The sequence below is a fragment of the Camelus dromedarius genome, chromosome 1 (assembly GCF_036321535.1).
Source record: "Camelus dromedarius isolate mCamDro1 chromosome 1, mCamDro1.pat, whole genome shotgun sequence".
In the NCBI taxonomy this organism is placed as follows: Eukaryota; Metazoa; Chordata; class Mammalia; order Artiodactyla; family Camelidae; genus Camelus; species Camelus dromedarius.
The window spans coordinates 70711732-70735482 of NC_087436.1; the positions used below are offsets into that span (position 1 = coordinate 70711732).

General features: G+C 40.0%; 1 protein-coding gene across 6 annotated transcripts in view; it reads left to right on the top strand.

The window, feature by feature from the left end:
• Positions 1–23751, top strand: part of SLC4A4 (solute carrier family 4 member 4) — a 310190-nt gene that overhangs the window by 279088 nt on the left and 7351 nt on the right. For all 6 annotated transcript variants that reach the window (XM_064485250.1, XM_064485254.1, XM_031470303.2 and 3 more), the window contains 4 exons: positions 10506–10684; positions 11835–11907; positions 19451–19519; positions 21817–21990. In XM_064485250.1, the coding sequence (XP_064341320.1) occupies positions 10506–10684; positions 11835–11907; positions 19451–19519; positions 21817–21990 (495 nt within the window). The remainder of the gene's footprint in view (positions 1–10505; positions 10685–11834; positions 11908–19450; positions 19520–21816; positions 21991–23751) is intronic.

Here is a 23751-nt window from a genome sequence, read left to right on the forward strand (position 1 = left end):
TATCTTATCCCCTTCCTATAATACTTTGAAGTCAGTGCATACAACATTCCATAGCATCCATAAATTTTGGAGTATGTATTTCTAAACATAAGATCTCTTTTGAAAAGCATGACCATAATACTGTTACCGGTCTAAAAGAAGTTAACAAAATTCCTTAATATCATCAAGTATCCAGTCAATATTTAAATTTATGAATATGCCGTGAATATAATAAACTTAAAAATATTTGTTTAAATCAGGATCCAAATACAGTTCAAACAGTATCTTAAATCTTTCATAAACTTTTAGTCTGTAGATTCTCCTCGCCATCAGTTTGTTTCTCCTTGTAATTTATCTGTTGAAGACTACCAGCTTGTTCTTCTGTTTATGTTTTACTGTATAACAGGCCACCTGACAACTTAGCAAATTCAGACAACAATTTATTATTATTGCTCCTGTTTCTTTGGGTTGACAGGGCTCAGATGGATACTTCTTGAGGTTTCTCCTACAGTTAGACAGTGGCTGGGACCAATGTCCTCTGAAGGGTTGACCAGGCTGATTGTCCAAGGACATCCAAGGCTTCTTCACTCACTCACTTGTCTCGTATCTTGATATTCTTTGCTGTGAGTGTCTGCCTGCCTACCTGTCACTCTCTCTCTCTCACCACATGGCATTTCATCCTCCAGGATCTTTCCATGTGGCTTAGGCTTCTTGCAGCATGACAGCTGGGTTATTTGTACTTGCTTTACAGCAGCTGACTGCCATGAATTAAGACATGAAAAATGCTAGACCACTTCATGGTTACACCTGCAACTGGCACAGCTTCTTTACTTTGCCAGAGTCAATTGTTGAAAACAGACACAAGGCCATCCTTCATTCAAGGAGGGGAGGAAGGACTCCACTGTTTGATGGGGGAATGACAGTTTCACATTGTAGAAAAATATTGGGACAGGAGATATTTTTCCAGCCATCTTTGGAAAGTAAAATCTGCCACATTTGTACTGAAAAATTTGCAGTAGTCTAGATCGTGTTGATTTCTTCCCTAGTTTTGATGTTTTATATCTATCTATATATTTTTTGAAGGCAAGACTAATTCATAGACGTCTAGGACCACTTCACACTACATTTTTGGCTTAAGGTTTTTCAGATTGCAGAGGTAATATGAATTCCAGCTCCAAACTCAGTTGTAGGTATATGGTTAGGCATGTCTTTGGAGATTCTATTTTTTTTTTTAATGGCATTACATCTAGTGGCAAGACCAAGAGTGGCATGTATCCCCACTATCTTTCTCCATAGGGTGGATCTTTTTCCTAAGTGACCAACTGAGTCACATCCTCAGCATTTAGAGGATCCAATTTTTTTTCAGAAGGTGTCTCCCATCTGTACCCTTTATCCCATATCCCTAGGATTGGTCTTCTGCCTTTAGAATTCACATGGTCATTCTAATCCATGCCTTAGACCCCAAGGATACCAGAGTCTTCCAGGCCCAGGCTCCAGGGTTTACTGATATTGTAGATTTACTCTTTCTTGTTGCCATTATTTTTTGCTTCCAATTATTTCTCTTACTTTCTGGCAGATAAGCCATGATTTCTATGAGATATTTTCTGTATTTTTTTTGAGCATTTTTAGATTTTCTATACTAGGAAGCATTTCTGAGTTGATTTAGTTTGAAAGGCTAGAAATAGATGTTGACTAATATATTTTATTCTGAACAATTTGGAAACATATTCTTACTTTTGTTATGTAGTTGGTCAGAGTTGCTTTGTGTCCTTGAAAGTAAATGCCTCTTCTTTTTTGCTCATTAAGTTTTCTTACTAATAAAATTCAGAATTTTGAATTTAGCAAATTTGGGATTGATAAAATATTGAGATTTTATTCTTCTTTTCCAATGTAGAAAACATTGGAAAATCAAGGCATATTAGGATTTACCTCTTAAAACAAGAGTTGAGTATGTAAAAAATGCTTTCATCACTTTTGGAATTGCTTATTTGAAATCATTCCTTTGAATGACAATAGTTATAGAATAAATGCCAGTGTTTTGACACAAATCTAAAGATACCAGTTCAGATATCATCACGAATCAAAGGCTTTTCACTCTGAATATTGTTTTGTTCAAACTTTGTTATAAAAGGAGGCTGTGGAATGTGAAAATTGGATACGCTGTCTAAAATTATAAAGGGCTCTAACTGCTATAAAATTGATTCAAAAAAGAAACCTGAAACAGTGAGAGAGATAGAGGCATTGTGATATTAAAAGAAGCATGTTTTTGGGTGGCATTTGCTCTGGCTCCGTGTCAGGTGGCCCTGACTGGCTGACTGCTCTGTTTGGGATGGGATCCACCTTTCCACTCTGCAGAATAGCTCTATGCTGATGAGGAACGCCAAGGCACTTGGCTTTTTTTGGCCATCATTTTGGTTAGTTATGTCCCACATTATCCCTGCAGAGCACTCAAAAGCAAACCAGGTTCAGCAAGGTCATGACTTCCCCAAGGTCTTTCCCTGAGTCATTGCGGAGGCAGGAAGAGAGTCTGAGCTTCAGACTGCAAAGCAGGGGATGCTTCTCACAAGGAAAGTGATTTTAAGTGTTACAGATAGGGTGTGGGAGGGAGAAGTAGCTTAGAATAGGTATCTAGAAATAGATATTAGGCAGTTGTAGCAATAAATTTTCTCTGATACACTCTATGGCAGAGCCCTCAATTTGCATGTGTTTTCTTGGGTAACTCCAAAATATGCCCTGTTTTAACTTTGCCTTTCTTTTCCTGCTATCAGACCTTAGATCCAGTCCTTTCATTTCATGTCTAGACTGTTCTAATGGTTTAACCATGAGTTGACAACCAGTCTATCTTGCTTTGTTCTAAATATTTTTTTAAAGCATGGTTCTTAACATGTCATTCCCATATTTCTAAACCTTTGTATTTTTTCTAAAAGATATAAAGACCCTCTAAACCTTTTCTCCTTAAAGAATGTCCATTTGCCCTGGCTTGAGATTTAAGCCTCTTTGTGATATAATGTCACCCTAAATTTAAAATGATTCTTTTCACATACTGTACAATGCCCTGGCCAAATGAATTCCAACTCTCCTCTCCATGCCTCAGTGATTACCACTTATCAAAATCTTCTCCATCCTTTAAGATCCTCCAGATAGAGACACTTGTCAGTGTAGCCTTCACTCATAATGTGATTTCTATTGCTCTTGTTTTTGCCCTGATTACGTTTGTATTACTCTGTGGCATTGGTCACATAATGACTTGCACAGTAGTTTTTTTGTGTAATTACCTATCTTTCTGGGCCAAAACGTTTTGAAGAAAAGGACCCTGTTTTAGTCCTCTTTCCAGCTCCCGTGTGGCCCATCACAGTGATTTCCATAGGCAGACTTAGTAAATGCATACTGAAGAATTCTGTTATCTTGGGCCACGTGGTTCTCAGAGTTGCTGTGCCATGTGAGATGCTTGAAGACCGCAGAGCATGCCAGCCATCTCCAGTTCTCAGAGTGAGTGCTTACATTATTCAAATCCCTGTTTAGATGTCATCACTGCAGGAAGTTCTTGTGGGTTCACACTAGGCACAGTTAAACACTCTGTCCTCTTGGGTGTCTTTTTCAGACCTCTTTGAATCTCTGTTTAGAGTACATTATAATCTGTGTACAAATCTGTGTCGCTTCCCTTGGTGGAAGGAACTATGCCATGGTTCTCAGCATCCCCATGAGCCAACTTGTCTGAATCACTCGGGGGAGCTCCTAGCATGAATGTTTATTCTATGTCTGTGCACATGTATGCACTGCTCCTGACCCCTTTCTTCCCATTCATTTGCCAGAGGTAAACTTCAGGCGGTTAGGCTAGTCTCTATCGTGGGTTTTGATTTCTGTGTATTTTATTCCTAACTGACTTGCATTCTGTATTAGCAGATTATATACAATATCAGAAGAAAGTTAAGTTTCACTTCCTATCCTTGTTCTTAAAATAATCTCCAGCTTCAGAAAGTAGAACATCCCTTGGATTTATATTCATGGAGACAAGGACTTTTATAAACTTTAAAGGACGTACTTAACCTTCTGGACATCTATTGAGTCCTTGCTATGTATGGAACGCTTGCGTTAGATGTTGAAGATAAAAATTGTTCTACATTACGGTCTGTGCCCTGAGGTAGCTTAGTGCCTTTTCCCTGTTCATCACTCACATCCACCACCAGGTTGGAACTGACCTTGTCTTGTCTTCTGTGTGCCTTGTGTCTTACACATACAATAAGGTATTTGCTTCCATATCTGGCTTCAACTAATAATCTGTTACGAGGGCAGGTATTCTGTCTTATTTTTTTAAATTTTTTATTGAAGTATAGTTGATTTAAAATGTTGTATTAGTTTCTGGTGTACAGCATAGTGATTCAGTTACACACATATATATTCTTTTTCATATTATTTGTTATTATAGGTTATTACAATGGATTGAATATAGTTCCCTGTGCTATACAGTAGGACTGTGTTTTTTTAATCTATTTTATATATAGTAGTTTGTATCTACTAATCCCAGACTCCTAATTTATCCCTCCCCCACCTTTCCCCTTTGGTAACCATAAATTAGTCTTCTTTGTCTGTAAGTCTGTTTCTGTTTTGTAAATAAGTTCACTTGTCTCATTTTTTTTAGATTCCACAGATAAGTGATATCACTGTGATATTTGTCTTTCTCTGTCTGACTTACTTCACTTAGTATGATGTTCTCTAGGTCCATCCACATTGCTGCAAATGGCATTATCTCATTCTTTTTTATGGCTGAGTAGTATTCCATTGTCTTACTCACTGTTTTATCTAACACAAGGCCTAGCATAGAATAGGTGTTCAATGAATGTTTATTCAAAAATAGTTTTCCAAGCAAAGATATGAGCAAATGCAAAGACCCCGAGGTTGGCAGGAGCTTGGTGTTTTGAGGAACAGCTAAGAGGTCAGTGTGACTGGAATTTAGGGGAATTAGTGGATTCAAGATAAGGTCAGTGAGAGTGGGGCCACATCACTGTAGGACAAAGGCTCTCAGCCTCTCCGCATTATTGACATTTTGAATCAGTCTTTGTTGGTCGTGACTGTCCTGAGTATTGTAGTCTGTTTAGCAGCATCTCTGGCCTCTATCTGCTAGATGCCAGTCTCACCCTCTCCCCCCAAAGTTGTGACGACCGAAAGTGTCTCCAGACATCACCACTTGTCCCCGGGGGGGTGGGGGGAATAGTTCTGGGAAGAAACACTAGTGTAGAACTTTATGGATGATTTTACAGTGCTTAGGTTTTATTCTAAGTGAAATGAGAAGCCACTGGAGAGTTTTGATCCGGGAAGTGCCATGTAATGATTGAGATTTTAACAAGATTGCTCTTTTTAAAAGTCTGGAGAATGGGATGTCAGGGACAAGATTGAAGCAGGGGCTTCTGTGGCTACAGTGGCCTTGAGGGCGGAGAGTTGCTGGGTGGATATGGAGGAAGCAGGGGAGCTCGAGCTGGACCTTGAAGGGACAGGATGGATTTAAACAAATGGCAAGATGGGAAAACAGAGTACAGGTTTGAAGAGTGGCGCATAACGTGCAAGGCATGTTTAGGGAATGGTACCGTTTCTGGAATCCTTCAGGGCCCCCATCAGAGACTCAGATGCGTGAGCCTCAGCGTGGGAAGCTGGGCTCGTCAGGACCTGCTCTGTTCTGCCTGGCCTCCTACTCTCTCACTGGCCTCCCCTGATCCCTTGACATTCCAGTCTGGATGGATGGCTTCAGAGCCCCGCTTTAGGCATTTCCTCTGGCAGCAGTAAGGATGGATGGGGGAGCTGCAGGAAAGGAGGCAGGTGGAAGGAGCGGTCAGGTGGCCTGTGTATGATCCAGGAGATGATGAGAGGAATCTGAAAAAGGCAGCGGCAGTAGGGAGAAGGGGTAAGGAACAAAAGGTTTCACATGATATTACAGAAAAATGCTGTTTCTTTGTATTTCTTAGATTATTATTTCCATTAGAAAGTGCCAACTATCTGAATATTATTTTCATTCCATTCAGATCTACTTATTCAGATACTTTTAGCTAAAAGAGATATCTCATAAGTGGCTTATATTCATATGTATAGATTTGTTTTGCAGGAATGACTTCTTTAACACAGCCATTCGAGTTCTGGGGTCTTTATGGCACTAGTTAGTTGCATAGTTTTTTTTTTTGGAGGAGGCTCTGGGGATTGAACCCAGGACTTCGTGCGTGCTAAGCATGTACTGTACCCCTGAGCTATACCCACCCCACCTTGAGCATAGCTTAACCATTCTGTTCAACAAATATATCTCCCGAGTTTACTGTGTGTAGGACACTGTATGACACATTGCAAGCCTTGAACACGGAAATCTGGGAAAATAAATTCATTGCTTTTCCCTCTTCAGTCTCAGCTCCTTAACATCTCTCCCATCTGCCCTTTGCCTTTCCCAGTGCTGTTACTTCAGTTTAAAGTACATCATCTCCAGCCTGGATGATGGCTGCATTGTCCTGTGTGTCATTGCTGCCTCCAGTCTTGTTCACTTCCAACCCTTCCATCCTTCTAAACAGAAATCTGATCATCTCACTGGCCTGCTTCAAACTCTTCAGTGCCTTCCCGTTGCTCTTATGATTAAAAAAATTCCAAAGCCTTTGGCCAAACAGCCAAGTTCTTAACTTCTTTAGCCTTATTTCCTACCTTTCTCATCTCCTCCTATGCAGCAACTCTAGTTAATTTCCTCAAAATGGCAGCTCTTTGCCTGTGTTTTGTCCCTGCTTCCCTGCTTCTTGTCTCCCAGCTGGTTATGGCTCATGTTTCAGGACTCAGTAAATACCACCCTGTATATGCAAACCATCCCTGACTCTGGGCTGAGGTGAGTACCCTTCCTGCGTGCAGCCATGGCAGGAGCTCACCCCTACTGTAGACCTGTAACTCTGTTGTATTGAGAATGTCTGTTGACTTGTCCAGCTTTATGCTGCTATGCTATAAACCACTGGAAGGCAAGGAATGTGTATTACCTATAGTGTTACTTCTAGGATCTAGCAGGGTGCCATTGAACAGATGAATTAACATTCATTCATTTATCCAACGAATGTTTATCTAGTGTCCACTCTGTGGGGGGCACTGTGCCATGTGCTGGAGTGTCAGTGGTGAACAGAAATACACATGGTCCCTGTCCTCACAGAGCTTCTGGTCCCTGAGGGAAAGAGGCATCATTCAGAGGATCATGCAGAATGTGACATGGCACATGTGTCTGGTGCTGTGAAAGAGAGGTGAAGGGGCTTTAAGAGCCTATAAGAGAGAGTTTGACCTAGTCCAGGAGGTGCTGGGAGTTTTGCGGTGGTGTCACTTACACTGAGACCTCACACCTTAGTGGGACTTAGCTGAGTGAGGCTAGGTGGGTAGGGTGCTCGAGGAGGGCACCAGAATCCCTGTGTATGACCGGCTTTATAAGAGGAGGTAACCTGGCAAGAATGAATGACTGAAGTAACCCAGTGTGGCTGCTAGGAGAGAGAGTCAGAGTTGAGTCTGGTGAGGGGACTGTGCAGAGGCAAACCAGGCAAGGCTGTCAGGTCCTACTGCTGATTTCCCCTTCTTTGTAAAGAGCATCAAGCAGACTTAGCATGGCTGAGGGAAAGGAAGACTTTTTGATGACAGTAATGTCAAGAGGCGCCGAGTAATTATGTGTCTATAATTATGATTATTTTGTTCCAGAACTTTTATTTATTCCAGTGGTTTTGCGGCTACCTTTGTATATACTTTCTAAAATCCTCCTCCACCCTCTTTGGTATCATGCAGCCCCTTTTTTGCTAGTCTCTAGGATATCTAGCTCAAACTCATTTTACTTGAAATAGTTTAAGAAAGCATGGAGACAGCTCAGGGTAGCAGGAATGATTTTTTTCTGCAACCACTATTCTTTTGACTTGTTGATCTGGCCAGTTTACACATACTTAGGTTATTGCAGTTTCCTTGGTGACAAGATTTGGGGATCCTGCCCATCAGTTACCTTGTTGGTACCTCTACTATGGTCTTGAGTGATTTAGTCTAAGTAGGTCTGGAAACTGTGTGGCATTTCCAGATACTGTCCACCTCCCCACTTGTCCCCCAAATGGGTCACATTTCTACCAATTAACAAATCAAGTTTTAATTTTTATATAGCTAATTGAGAGTTTGTAGTTGCCATTCAGAAGACTGTACACGTACTATTTGTCATTTACTTTTTAATGAACATTAACTGTGCACTGACCACACAGCATGCACTCTGCTTAGGTATTCAGGATACAGTCCAGTTCTTCCTGTTACCTATAGTCTAATGTCAAAGACAGATAAATACATCTACAACTTTAAACCAGTGTGATGAGTGCTGTATTAGAGGAATGTGTGAAGTGACAGACAGGGAAACATAAAGGAGACCTCACCTACCTGAGACTCACCTATCTCACCTGGACCAAGGAAGGAAAAACTACCAGAAAAAAAAAATGAAGGCTGATTTAAGTCTTAAGGAAGAGTAGGATGGAGCCAAGGGAAAAAGAAGGAAGAGTAGAGGTTATTCCAGGTAGGGGGTGCTATATGGGCAAAGACACAAAAGGCATTAGTGACTAAGACACATTCAGGGAATTGCATGTGGTTGAAAATGGATGTGACATAGGATCCAGGCAGGGGAGAGGTCGAAGATGAGACTGCAGATGTGAACAGAGGCCAAATCGTGAATGGCCTACAGATCCACAGGCAGGAGTGAGCACATCCTGTAGGTTTCACCTTAATGTATAGCTGGAGTCACCCACTTCCTGCCGTCTTCATTGGTACCACTCTGGTTCTAACCATCACGATCTCTTGCATGGATCATGGCAGCAACCTCCCAGCTGGTCTCACTGTTCTCTTCAGTCTGTTCCTACTGCAGCAGCCATGGTGTTTAGAACTAAGCCAATCATGTCATTCTTCCATTTGAAACCCTCCAGTGGCTTCCAACTATACTCAGAATACAGGCCCAAGTTCTTACAGCTCTCCGTAGTGCTTATTACTATTTTAGATACTGTGTAGTTTACTTATTTATGTTGTTTATTGTTGTCTCCCTCAGTAGAATAGAAACTCACGAGCACAGGAATCTGTCTGTTATGTCTGCAAATGTGTCACACCACCTAAGCCTGTACCTGTTAACAGGTCGGCAGTCAGAATTTGTTGAAAGAACGAATGACTGAGACCTCAGATACATCATGATATTCACCTCATTAGTCACTCCTGAACAGGTGATCTCAGCCCCTCCTCCTCTCTGCCCTCCTTTCCCCAACCTTAACCCACTCCCAGTTCAAACCCTTGTGCCTTCAAACCATTTGTACTGAAATGAACTGGTTTTATGAATATATATTAGCCCATTTGTCTTTTAAGGAGATATATGCTCTTAGTCAAACCTGGACTAAGTAAAAATACACTTTTCTTTCTTGTGTCAGCTCCCCTTGCCTGTGATGAGTTCTCCGAGAACATGATTAGACCCATGTATGTGAGCCAGGGGTGGAATCCTGGCGTGTCAGTTAGAAGAGAGCACTGCCTGAGGAACTGTAACAGGATCTGAATGATAGCAGTCACCCGGCTCCTAGTGTAAAGCCCGTTCTGACTTTAAAGCCGACCTCTCCATCCCCCAGATTGGTCCCACGCTGGCTCTTAGCTCTGCTGCTCCCATGCTGTGAAAATGGACTGCTCTGTTTTCTGAGACTCCATAGGGGTGTTAGGCATTGGATTTCTTCATAAACAGAGCGGTGAAATAGAACCATAGAACAACATTGTGGATACATTGAACGATATTTATTTAGTGAGTAAAAGAGCTGGACCTTTGGTTACCTTGTCTGCTCTTCCAGTCAGTAAATGTTATTGTGAGCATCCCACAATGTTTGAAATCAGCCTCTTCTCATTAAGGGAGTATAATTACCTTGATAATCATGTTTAATAGATTGTTAAACGATTATTTGCATATACCATGAAAGGTAAGAAGCCGTGTTCTGTGTACTTTCTTAAGGTTGCTGTCAGATCGTTCGTCTGCGTGTACTGAATCCAGCCTAGGTGAACAGCAAACTGCTGAAAAGTCACACAGAGAAGGCATAGCTTTTAAGGTGTTTGTTGTGCTTCTGTTAAAAACAACTAATACGCTCTGGCTACTATCACCATTTACTGAGCTCAGCACCGCCATTTAAGTTCGCACAGAATACTTTCCCTCAGTTACTGTATTGAATGGTCTCAGTAACTCTTCAGGGTAGCTATATCTCCACGGTTCTGATCACATGACTGGACACAGAGAGGATAAGTAGCAATAAACAAATAATGAGCTGAGACTTACATCAGGCTGGAGGAGATGTCATGTGGTTGCTTTGTATTGAATTGTCAGAGGGACAGTATGAAGAAGGGGAAGTTTCCTCATTCAAGGAGCTAACCTTCTAATAGTTATATTTATCACGCAAAGTGAGTTGATTTCTTTCAATGATCTTAACTCCCATCTGGACATATGACTGGAGAGCAACCTGAGTACTCTCTCCACATGGTTTTGTTACCTCTTGCTGCAGAAAGGAGCTGGGTATCACCTGGATCTCTTTTGGGTGGCCATCCTCATGGTGGTGTGCTCCTTCATGGCTCTTCCGTGGTATGTGGCTGCCACTGTCATCTCCATCGCTCACATCGACAGCTTGAAGATGGAGACGGAGACTTCAGCACCTGGAGAACAACCGAAGTTTCTCGGAGTGAGGTAGGTTAAGTCAGAGGAAGATGGCTCCACAGAACACATTATGCACACATCTGCACGTGGTTCAGCAGGAAGTGGGCAGGCGGGAAGGAGAACGGGCTGGTGATGAATGATTTCTTCCTGTACTTGCTCTTCGAGAGAGGACTGAGTTTTCATTAGAAAGAGGGGCTTCAGTAATTTCTTGAGTTCCCTTCTTACGTTACATACATCTCCTTTGATTAACAGAAGGCTAAAAGATGCAAAGTGAAAACACAAACAGATCATTCACTTTCTTCAGTCCCTGCAGGGCATTTTGGTGCTGTGGTATACACTCTGTCACCATCATATATAAAAATCAAACCCTTTAATTTTTCAGCTGTATTGAGACTTTCTTGAGTCTGCTTATGACTTTCAAGATTCCATGAAAGGAAAGCAAGTCTGATTTTCCAGTTCATTTTCTGTCCCATAAGCACTGAGAAACCTTGACCTCCAGCTGTTAAATCTGGGAAGCCCTGAAAGGCTCTTAAGAGACCTTTATACTCTGTTGTGTATGTTTTGCAGCAAACTCTGCTCCTCAGTGCTCGGGTGAATAGCTCACACGACAGAGCCTTCATTTCCCACGCCACAACACTGGGTGATTCTTTCTTGGAGACTGGGAAGAAGGGTGGTGTATGGGAATCATTTTTGTTAAAAAGTACTTTTGTTGTTGCAGATTTGGAAATTAGACTGATAGGATTTATTGCACTTATGAAATTTTTCTGAGCTGTTTTGTTAATTAGCATGTGGGACAGTGTAATCACCATCTCCCATGAAAGAAGGTGTAATTACACAACAGTACAAGTTGTTTAAAAATAAGTGTTTTACATAGGCCAGTAATTGATGGGCCCAGAGCAAGTGATGTTTTCTCTCTTAATTCTAAAAGGACAGAGGATTTAGCAGAATCACTTTTTACTTGATGAATTCAAATCACATACTGCAATAATGTTAAGAGAATTTTATAGTTCTGTTAGGCCTATATGCTGTCCTTAAGGTATTAATTACATATATGTCCACACCTTTGCTGATTTAGCCAAGCCTTGATTCGGTCAACGTATAGTCTTTTTTGAAGGTGAAAAGACAAGAGCGTGTTTATGAAAACAAGAGGTAGAATGGTAATCTTTTGATTTGGTTTCAGGGAACAAAGAGTCACTGGAACCCTTGTGTTTATTCTGACTGGTCTGTCAGTTTTTATGGCTCCCATCTTGAAGGTAAATATGTGAAATACTCGTCTCTTTTTCCTTCTCAGAGCACTGGCAGATAATTGGGTGTGTGAAGAGCAGACTTCCTTAAGAACTGTCTGAGATTCTCAGCCACTTCCACAACACACTATATGAAGCAGGAGTTAGGTAGAATGAAGACGTTTAAAAAATGTGTCTTCCTTTCCTTCTTATTCCTTTACCCCTTCTATTATTATTACTATTACTATTATTAGTAGTATCATTATTTTTATTACTACTACTACTATTATTATTATTATTGCAGTTATTTGGTTGAACCATATTAAATTACCAGTATTCCAATTTTTTGACCTATGCATATGGCAGTTTCATACAGTTCAATATAACTAACTGATCTGCACTTTCCACTACCTTTTTTGCTCTCCTTGTCTCCCTACATCCTTTTTTCCCATCACTTCGCATTTACCTGTCCCTGCATCCTGTCCTCCGTCCCCACGTTAGACTCCTGGATAATGCGAATGACTCAGGGCAATCATTTTGTCATTGTTCTGTTATTCTTAAGTATTGTTGACTGTGTTTCTCTCTTCTTTGCATCAGAAGGCCTCATGTTCACAGAGAAAAGAGAGTGAAATTACTGACTTAGAACTAGAAAACTTTAGAAATGAACTTTTGAAGAAGAAAAATGATACATTATTTAAAAAGTTAGGAGTCAATATATAGGTTTGATTGAGGGGGTGAATATCTGTTTAATAGATAAATATAAATCATATATGAAAGCCTATTGAGAAGTAGAGATAGGACTAAAAAAGGTTAATGTCTATCTGCCATGAAGCTTCCAATTTTCTCTTGTGGCAAATGTTTTATTATTTTTTTCTGATATAAACAATACTAGCCAATTATTGATAATTTGTATCTTCTGCTTTGCCCCATGGTACAAAGCATGAATCTCATACAGACCTAACAGCTATAAACAACAAATGTTAGCAATATCCTTCCAAATTTTTCTCTGAAAATGTGTATTTTTAAACCATTCTAATTTTTTAGAAGATTTTCAAAATGCTTGTTTAGTTACACAAGTAATGGAGCAGTACATTCTCGGAAAAAATTCAAACAATGCGAAAAATACAGTGAAAGGCAAAAGCCCTTCATTTCTTTTCAGTTAACACATTTGTATGTCAATTGCCAGTCAGATGAATTTGTGGAAAGTAGAATTGTAATTTCTTAACTTCTAGCTAGGACTGACTTTGCCTTAAGAGTACACATTATGCACAAAAGACTTTGTAAACAGTTAAAAGATTTAAATGTTCAGCTTCTGTCCTCACTTTCCACAATGCCAATTCACTGGTTTAATTAATTTCTGACCAGAATTATGAAGAAATACGCACCTCATGTAACACATAGGGAAGTAAAATGAAACGTTACCGCAGGAATTTGTCTCTGGTTCATACAGAGGACCTTAAAAAGGAATAGATTTTATGTTCTGTGGGGACAGAGGGAAATCTATTGTCACTTTTGCCAGTGCAGAGCAAGTTGTAGGGTAGGTTTAAAATTGTTGTGAATTTCATAGCATCAGATCCCCTGCCAAAATGCTCTGTGTTCCTCTGTTGCCTCATAGACACCAGCCCATCAGCTGGTGGAAAAGTCTGATGGCAGCTTTTGACAGCGTACGCAATGGGACCTCGTCTGGACAGACCAACTTTTAGAGAGGTCATTGTAGGTAATCATGACCTCATGTTGTGGGAGGCTCTACTAGGAAGGAATTTGCCCCTGGGACCCCTGAAGGTGGACTCACATGACACAAGTGCAGGGTTTCTTTTACAGGATCTCTTAGTGCGGAGCCACTAGTAAGGGATACATAGAAATCTCCCCATCAGTTCACATGTACTCATCACCATCCACCTTTTTTTCCCTTTTATTATTGGGTTATTTTCTTTTCACTAGTACAGTATAAAATCCTAATTCAAAAAAGCCAGATATGTTTAAAAATTCTTTTTTTCTTGGTTTGTTACAGCAAGTTGGCTTTAATCTTGGAGAATCTGTCAGCTGAGTAATCATGCGTGATTCCAAAGGGACACAGAGAACAGCCACTGTATAAACTGCTATTTTTAGGAAGAGAGGCAAGGCCTCTTCCCAACTCTTTTCTCACCCAAATATGGCTGCAGAGGAGTTAAAGCTGAAAGCACTTTTGTTCTTCATTTTACGGGGATTCTTTTTGCCCCGATATACAAAGCTCGTTAGTATCTACAGGAACAGACTACAATACAGAGAAAGGAGAGAGACAGTTGTAAGGGGTCAGTGAGCGTGAGCTTGGTTTTCCTTTGACCTTCCTTAAGTTGTCATGTGCTGGCTCTCATCACTCAGTTACCAGGGTCCATAATTGTGGCTGTTTCCACCTGGCAGCTTTGGGTCAGTGCAGAAAGTCAGTGTGCATCGTAAGAAGCAGTGAAAAAGGGCGTTTGGCAGACATTTTTGCTAGGCAAGGTTTTGCCTCAAATGTAGGAAATGAAATTGCTTTGTTAATGTAGTTTCCAACGTATTGTGGGAAATGTAGATTTGAAAGCAACAAGGATGAAGCAGTCTAGCATTGACGATTGTTGTTCCTTGCTTCGGTGAGTGACGCTATTCCTAACTTTAGGAATCATATCTGAAAAAGTCAGCCAATTTGAGACCATGTGCCCTTCTTAGCATGGAACTTGGTATTCACTAATGAACTTGGGTGATGTGCATTCACTGCAGAACCCTTGTTAGCTCATTTGAAAAGTCAGAACAGGAAGAAGCAGATGTTGAGGGTACAGTTTAATGAAAACCTAAGTCACAACTGAGCTAAAGTCAAGATTAACAATTAATCTCAGAATTCGCACGGAAAGTGGTGTCAGCAGTTACCTTGGAGGCGGGAACTTTGTTCCCTCCACTCTGTGACTATGTGTGTTTTAAAGAAACAGATGACACCTTTTGGGAATAGCTTTACTAAAAAGAGCTACCTTTGAAAGACAGATCAAACAAATGGGATCAAGAGAAACGTGTGACTTTTTTAAATGAAACAGTTCAATACCTTCCCTCCCAACTCCTGCATCCCTCCCCGTTTGGTGGCTTCTGATGATGCTAGCTAACCATTTTCTCCCGTGTAGTGAGAAGTGCAGATCGTTGTTCCCTATGCCTACTTAGGCAGACTTGCTTTGAACGTGGTGTTTATGACCTCTGTCTTGGTCTCCCTGCCGAAGGGAAGAATGTAAGGAATTATGGTGTACTAGTTTCAAGTTCAGGAGGATACCCCTCGACCTTGGCCAGCGACAGTCAGGCATGCCTCAGATCTCACCGTTGATTCAGTACAGCCCTGTTGGGAAGCGGGTCTAGCTGGTTTCCCAGGCTGGCTCAACAGTTTAGATCTGTGTTTCTGCAGTGGAAACATTGCCTGTTAAGCTAGTGTTCTGTATGGGGGGACTCGGGGAAACTAAAGGGCAGCAAAAAAGATGAAAGGCAGTTCCTGGAGCTTGCTTTTTCCATTCTTCTGGCAAGCCTAAAGAAACAAAGATCAAGAAGAATTCACTGCCACGTCTGTTGCCTCTGCTTGAATTAGTTTATCTTTAACATCAGGAATGGCCAACATTTATCTTTCAGATTTGTTCAGTGTTCTAAAATGTGGAAGATAGCCTTTAATTTGTAAATTTGACAAATGTTTCTTGAGCTCCTGCTGTATGCCACCCCCTCTGGTCAGTAACAGGGAAACAAGGAGACATGGTAATGAAGGTGATGATGGTGATGAAGATGATGGAACAGTAGCTCCTATTTATTGAGCTTGGCATTGGACCAAGAGCTTTACACAGGTTTTTAAAATTTAGTACTCCAAAAACACCTACAAAAACATACTTATGATTAATACCTATTTTACAGATAAAAAATTGATGAGTAACTTGCCAGGTTACAGAGTTCTTAAATGGTTGAGCCAAAATTCGAACCCAGGCAGTTCTGACCCCAAAGCCTGATCAGCCATCATGGTTTACCACCTTTTAGAATAAAAGAGCATTTGCCCTTAATGAACTTAATCACTTTTATTTCCCATGTGATGATCTTCCCCAGCTTCTTTGATCTAATATCCAGTTCTCTTACGTAGCGAGAAATACGGCATTTTCACAGACTCATCATACCTTGATGAGCTCCACAGTTTCTTCAACAAGTAGGGACCAGATTGCAAGTCAGCAGCTTCCCGGTGCTGATTTTTAAGGCTTAAGGGCTTTAGACTATTATTCTCATAGTTGAAAGGGCAATATTATAGAGCCTAAATAAAACTAAGCCTTCAGGTATGACCTTTGTAGCACCCTCCTGGCCTAAACTGCCACCCCCCAAGCCCCCCACAGATGGGCCAGAGAAAGTTGTGCTGTGCACCTGTAGTTTTCTTGACTTGCCTGCCACTAGAGGTCCTGATGATAATAATGACATCAGTGCCGCACCATGTATCATTGAGTGAGTATCTTTTATGAGCCAGGCCCTGAACTGAGTGCTTGTGCCCTGTAATCTTTGTCATAAGCACTATGAGAAGACTGAGGGTAGGGAAGTTGATATTTCCTTTGGGCTCCACAATATGCAGAACCAGAGTTGGAACCCAGGTATGTCTAACTTCTATGCCCATGCTCTTAATCAGGACCTCATTCTGGGTTTTATATGCACAGACATACACACACACAGAAACACACAGACACACATTGACTATGATTCTACTGGAAGACCTCACTCTGGTGGACAACTACAGTCTACCTTTTTTAGGTTAAATTTACCCTTCTTACACTTTTCTCCTGTGAGGATATTCTAACACTATCAGAAAATCAAAGGGAGGGATTAAGTTGAAAAAGAATGGAACTATATTCACCAGAATTTGAAAAATTTGGTAACATAGTTTGAATATGTTAAATCTTCAATGACCTCAATTTCGTGATTCTATCTGGTTGCAGGATCAAGCACTTAATTTTTTTCATTTTTAATGTTTATTAAAAGCATTGCAATATTTATAATTATGCTTTTTGGCTTTCTGGGCACATTGGATTACTTAAATAATTTTTGCGTAATTTTATCATTTGGCAATTCTTTATTTATTTTTTATTTTTATTTTTTAATTGAGGTATAGTCAGTTTACAATGTTGTGTCCATTTCTGGTATACGGCACAATGCTTCAGTCATACATGAACAGACATATATTCATTTTCATGTTCTCATTTTGCAATTCTTGATAAGCCTATGTACCTAGTATACCTTGTGCTTTTTATGCTTTAAATTCTCCTGCCTGGCTTCATAAAAATGTCTACCTGCCATTACTATGTATATTATCCTAGTTTAACTTAAAATGGGATCCTGTGTTTTTAAAATATATTCTTCTTCCTTTGGGAAAATGTCTGTTATGATGAATTTTTAAGGATTGACCTGATATGACTCCTGAACGAAATCCAATAAAAAATATCCTCTAATCCAGTAATTCTGTTACATTTCATCCAGATTTCCAAACTGGAAGATTTTTTATTGAGACACTATACTATCATAAAGAAGAGGGTGAATTTCATAAGACATTTGTATGAGATTGAAATTGGCTAAAAATCAAGTGAATAGCCTTCTTTTATATGTACTCTTTTTGCCAAAGAATAACTTTTTAAAAACATAAACATATCTGCAGTTCTTTTCCCACCCATACCCCATTCCTGGGTAATGCTGCCGTCTGGTTTTATTTTGTGGTTAAATTTGGCAATATCTGTCATCCTAAGCTCAGAGAGAACAGATCTAGGCAGCAAGGCACAGAGTGCCATCACTCTGGCATTAGAACTACAGCAGAGAAAACATTTAGCTAAGCTTAGGTGAGGGGTGGGGATAAGGACCAGGATCATTTTTGTGATTACTGTCTTTCAAGACAGAAAAACACTTTACTCAGATTGAAGAGTAACTACTGTGTGATTTCTAACTAGTTTTCCCTGAACTACACTTCTTTTTTCACCTTCCGCATTTCATGTCTTCCCAAGAAATTAGAAATGAAATAAGAAATCATCATAGAGTAAGGAAACATGGAAGTTGCCTTGTCCATAGAAGAAACTTTAAAAATTAAGAAATAAGTGAAAACTGTAAAATGGTCCCTTGGTGAGTTTCATTTTGTACTTTTTGGTAAATTTGTACAGAGGAATCATAAGGAGTGGAAACATACACATTCTAAAGGAAATAAAGGCATGTGTCTGAACTCCAGTGGCTTGAACGTGATGCTTTCGCCTCTTTGTGGTGACCGTTGGGTATCATAGCGCACACGGCCTCCCTGCCACTCCCACTGTCCCTCCCACCCCCTTCAGTGTCATTTACATTGGTTCTGAGCTCAAGAGCAAGTTAGAGCTTTGTTAAAATTGTTAGTCTTTTTTAGAAGCAGTATGTAATGTTTAATATAAATAAGTATATTTATTCCATATAAATTTAACTATTTTATAAGCTAGCCAATAACAATTGGAGGTGGTTGTGACACATTTGCGAATTTACTGTTTCTCTGGTAGAGCTCAGGGCACTGAGATGCAGAACTGTTTTAGGTGATCACAAGGAAAGGCTGATAGAAATTGTGCTTCAGTTTCTTAATACATGTGATAGTTCTTTAAAAATTACTCTAAAGTCATACTGTTTTCTGGCTACAATAGCCTCCTTTGTGTAGATTTGGTAAGATTGGACTTAATTGATTGTGGTTTTAGTATTTGAGCTTTGAGAACTCCTGAACTTGAACTTCTTTTCAAAATCCAAGCTTGAGAACGTTTTTTTTTTTTTGTCCAGATAAAAGACTTCCCAGAAACAGAGTCATCCCTGATTTGCTTGGGGTCTGCAGTACTGGGGACATTTCAAACGTCTAGGAATGGACAAAACTTACCATCATCATACTGGAACTTCCCATTGTTGAAACACTTCGCATTAGTGCATAAGACTCTTGCTAATTAACATACGAAAATGTATTAATTCAGTTTTAAAAGATGTGTATTAATCCATGTATATAATTAATTGCTTCCAGCTGCTCCAGGCTCCTTTTTAGCAGTGTTCTCATTAGTTAGTCCTCTTAATATTCCCAAGAGGAAGAAAGGGGACAGTCATTTGGTGGTCACTTAATTGAAAGAGGCGTTTATACACCAAGCTGATACATCATTTGGTGAAAATTATTTAGGAAAAAATCAACAGATGTTTGGGAAGGAACTTTGGTCTCAGGAGTGAGGCAACCCTCTACCTCTCTTTCTCCCTCCCAGTCCCTGCCAGCGACTGGTTTACATGGTCATTCCTTTTAAGGGGAAAGGGAAACAAACTTTTCCCATTGAAAAAAAAAGTTATTTTTGAGGTCATGCATGCAAATTGTAAAGAAAAAAAAATTGAAAGTCTCCCTTATCCCCCTTTATGTCTTTCTAGTACAAAGGGTTTAGAAGTTTATCAGTGATGAGTAGAGAACACTAATTGGAGGTCACTGTATAATCAAGTGTATCTTTTAGTTTGACATTTAGCCTTTATTTAAACTATCCCTCTCTCTTACTGCTCTTATTAATATTGTTTTTAACCTTTCTCCAATTTTTTTTCAATTTCCTAGTTTATTCCCATGCCTGTACTCTATGGCGTGTTCCTGTATATGGGGGTAGCATCTCTTAATGGTGTGCAGGTAAGTCTTCCATTTCAATCTAAGCATAATTTCTAGTAGTACTAAAAAACAGCCCAGTAAGAGATCATTGAAGAAAAGGGCTAATCCATAACTGCTGAGTTTTTAAAATACATTTTATTCTACTTTCTCCACCATTCATTCACCTGCGTTTCATTTCTGATTTAATTGACAAAGTTAGCTTGTGTTAACGAGTGTCATCATACATACCCAGCCTTGAAATAAGCTGTTAAAGGATATTTGACAAGGAAAGTGAGAGAGTCATCTGTGATCTTCCACCATCTCTTCCTCCCTCCCTCCCTTCCTTCCTTCCAAGAAGGAAATCTAACCTTCTCAGTGTGCTCGAGACAGTTTATCCATTTGCCTTTACCCTATACTAAGAACAGGCTCTTCTTACTTGATTTGCTTTTTGCACGGCTGAGATCATTAATCAAAAGTTTTGCACCAGTTAAAAAAAAAAAAGAATCCAGTCAGTGTGCTGTTGGTGTATGTGCTACTTTTGTCAAAAACTTCAGCTGTTCCCAACTCGGGTAAAACCGGCCCCCTCTAAAAAAATTCATTAGGGAAATCTTTGTAAGGGACTTTGTCTTTCAACTGAGGTTTAATTTAATTGGCACCAGGAAACTGGAAGTACTTCTGCTGCTTTCTGGCACCTTGTTAACTGTAGCCTTATTTAGCACTTGGTGATGTTTTAATGGGAAAAGACTGCATGTTCTGTGAGCATTGTAAGAATTTATTTAAACTCCTTCATAATAGTCCTTGCTTTCATTTATTGAATTTAGATTAATTTGGTTTTAGAGTCAGATAGAGCTGGGCAAGTGGCCAGACCCCCAAAAGAGAAAAGGCTATTTTATTGTTCCTTGTTTAGGTCCATTGAGTTGAGTGCTTCATCACTTGGATGTTTATTATAAAATACAAGGTGGTTCTTCATAGATTGGACTAGATGAATGTGAATATGGGTTTATTTGTGCCCATGAAACTTTGGGGAAGTATAAGTGTAAAAATATTTTATTTTTAACCTGAGATTGTAAATATTCTTTATTTCTTTAAATGGAAAAATATGAAACAAATATGGCCCCCAAACTAATAGTTCTTATTTTTGTTTTGTAAGTCAGTCTAGAACAGAAGGTTGATTTTGTATGTTGTAGGTGGGTAAATGATGGTTGGAGGTCAGTACACATTTGTTAAAATAAAGGAAAAAAATCAATGGTTTCGTAATAATGAGGGGAAAAAACTCCCTTGCCGAAGGGACAGCTAGTGGATTTCTTAAATTCCGCAGTGGTGTCGCCCTGTCACCTTTTCTCTTCGCTTTTCTCTTGACTCTCCCTCTTTTAGATCTTTCTGGCAAGATGTGATTTAGCAAAAATAATTGTTACCCTAGTCTCTATAAATGGGAGTGCTCCTACCAGGAGTTCTGGAGGGAGAAGGGAAACTTGTTAGACAGGAAGTCACTCCAGAGAAGACTGCCACTGGCAGTCTAGTTACTTTTCCTTTTCTCCCTTCTCTTCAGAAGGAAAGTAGAGATATTATTTAGAGTCCTTACTATGTAATTATTCAATTCAACAGCTGTTTACTGAGCATCTTCCATCTGAAGGGTCTTCTGATAAGTACTTAAGTATCATCCTTATCAGCATCATTGATGTAAAGCCCGCAGTTACTCATTGAAGCACAGTACCTGGCACGTAGGTGCTTGACAGTCATTCCAGTATCTGTTTATAGATGATGGTGCAATAGCCTCTCCTAGATTCAGGTATCTAGTTGTTGACACTCTGAAACTCACTGCAATGTTCATGTGGCTTTTCTTGGAAAAGAAATGGTAATTCATCGCTGAATGTATTTGTTGAGTTATGCCATAGATAAATAATGTGGAATTTATGAAAATACCAGTGCGTTCCCATTTTCAAGTCAGATGCTTCCTTTGAAACATCCTTGAAATATAAATGATACATCATATCTCCTCTTCTTCTAGATAAGGCAATCAAGGCCCAGTTAGACACATGAGTCAGATGTCTTCCTTCAGCATCTCATTACTAGCTGAGACCTTATTCTTCAGTGGCCACTTTATCTCATATAACTGCATAGCATTCCTGCCAAAGTAGTAACAGAAGTTGGAAGACTTGTGCTATGTCTTACTGTGTTAGACTGTATTTCTGACTCCCCGCCCAGTGCCCTCTAAAAGGGGCACCACTTGCCTGAATGCTGGATGACAAATCACCAGTGGTTCATTAGACTAAAGAAGTGACTTGGTGCATCAGCTCTTGAAGTAATGTACTTGTGCTCTGCTCCCCTTTCCTCCCCAGTTCATGGATCGTCTCAAGCTGCTTCTGATGCCCCTGAAGCATCAGCCAGACTTCATCTACCTGCGCCACGTGCCCCTGCGCAGAGTCCACCTGTTCACTTTCCTGCAGGTGTTGTGTCTCGCCCTGCTCTGGATCCTCAAGTCGACTGTGGCTGCTATCATTTTTCCGGTCATGGTAGGGGTTATTTTAATTGCACCTACCCATGAAGTCACACCCGTGTCGTGTAGTTATGGGGATGTTGACGACACATGTGTCTTTCACAAGTAGTTCCAGTTATTTTCCAGCTTTGACCTAACCACTTGGGTCAGCTGTAATTTAAGGTTCCCATGTCTGTGTTTGCCTCGGCTGGACCTTGGAGTCAGACAGCTGAGTTCAGATCCTGGCTCTGGTTCGTGCTGATCAGTGAACCTCCCCAAGCACCCCATTTAACTCATCAGCAAAACGAGGGAGGTATCTTTGTTTTTATTCTGAGCATCAATAGTGAATATAGAGTGGAGAGCCCAGTGCCTGACACGCAGTAGACACAAGTGCACATGACGTTAGCTATTTTTAAAATATTGCTGTACACTGGGATCAACTTGGCTAACAGACTCCAGCGCATTTCAGGCCAAAGAGCAGAGGACCAGCGTAGAGGTTCACAAGAGATCAACCAATGAATTAGAAGAAACGGAGAGAGAAGTTCAGTTTTGGAAATTCTCCTAGTTTGTATCATGCTAAGTTTGAGTCTGGACTCTCTCTCCCTGCCATGATATGATGAGGAGCAAGGTGAAACGACTAACATTCCACTCTGAATACTCACAAGAGAAAGAAGGGCAAAAGGAAATGCTAGCTCTGTATTTGGCTTCATCATTGAGTTTTACACTTGACCATAGCTTTACACTTTTTGCGAGAAAATACACCTGCATATGCTTGACACAAAGTCGGCCTCAGGTCTGGCTCTGTCTCCCCTGTAGCTTTGGAAACAAAATTTTCATATACAAACCATATTTTTTTTAATAAAAATCTTCTTCCTCTTAGCTAGAATTATTATTCCGTTTTATGTATATTGGTTACTTGTAATGGTTTTTCCTCCAGGAAAGCAGAGGAAAATGGTGTGAAATATTAGTGTTATTTGTAGAGTCAGATTCTTATTTTTCATGATCCCTTATATCTTTTCAAAAAAAAAATCTTAACTTACTGGAAAGCACACTGAGGATAAGAAAAGGCTTCCATTTGCTTATTAGTATCATCTGCCTGTGAGTTTTGCTGAAGCCAGGAAAAGCAGCATTAGACCCAGATAAATCTGAAATGTATCCAGTAAATCACTTACTGCCTGTGCTAAATAATGATAAAAATATTTTACCTTTATAAGGTATTTTTCATCTTTCAGAGCTTTTATTTGATCACAGAGCAGTTGTGTAATATCAGTAGTGCAGAATGTTATTAATTTCTCAGAGAGATGAAGAAGCTGACGTAAAGAGCATGACATGGATAAAGACAACTGCTTGCCGTGCGCAGGGCCAGGGCTTCCGTGTCCTACCGCATGCTAATTTACTGTTGAGCGAAGACATCTTTAATACACCTTCAAGAGCAATTCATAAACTCAGAGATACAGAGTTTAAGAGTTCTGGGTTAGAGTTGGAAAGCTCGGACCCTTTGTATCCTTCCTTTATCTGGCTTCATCATCTTGGATAACATACTTAAGTCTTTAAGCTTCAGTTTCCTCAGCTGTAAGGTAGAGATACTAACATCTAACCCTTGAGTTTGTTGTGGGAATAAATGAGAAAATATTGCCTAAGAGTTTAGCGCAGCATCTGATGCAGGGTAAGTGTTGAAGTTGCCCCAGTAGATGAAATGGTCTATGCATACTCAGGTCCTCCCTCGTTATCAATACTTTGAAGATGTCTTGGTGTACCGTGTGTTGTATGGATGTTCTTGACTTTCAAAAACCCATAT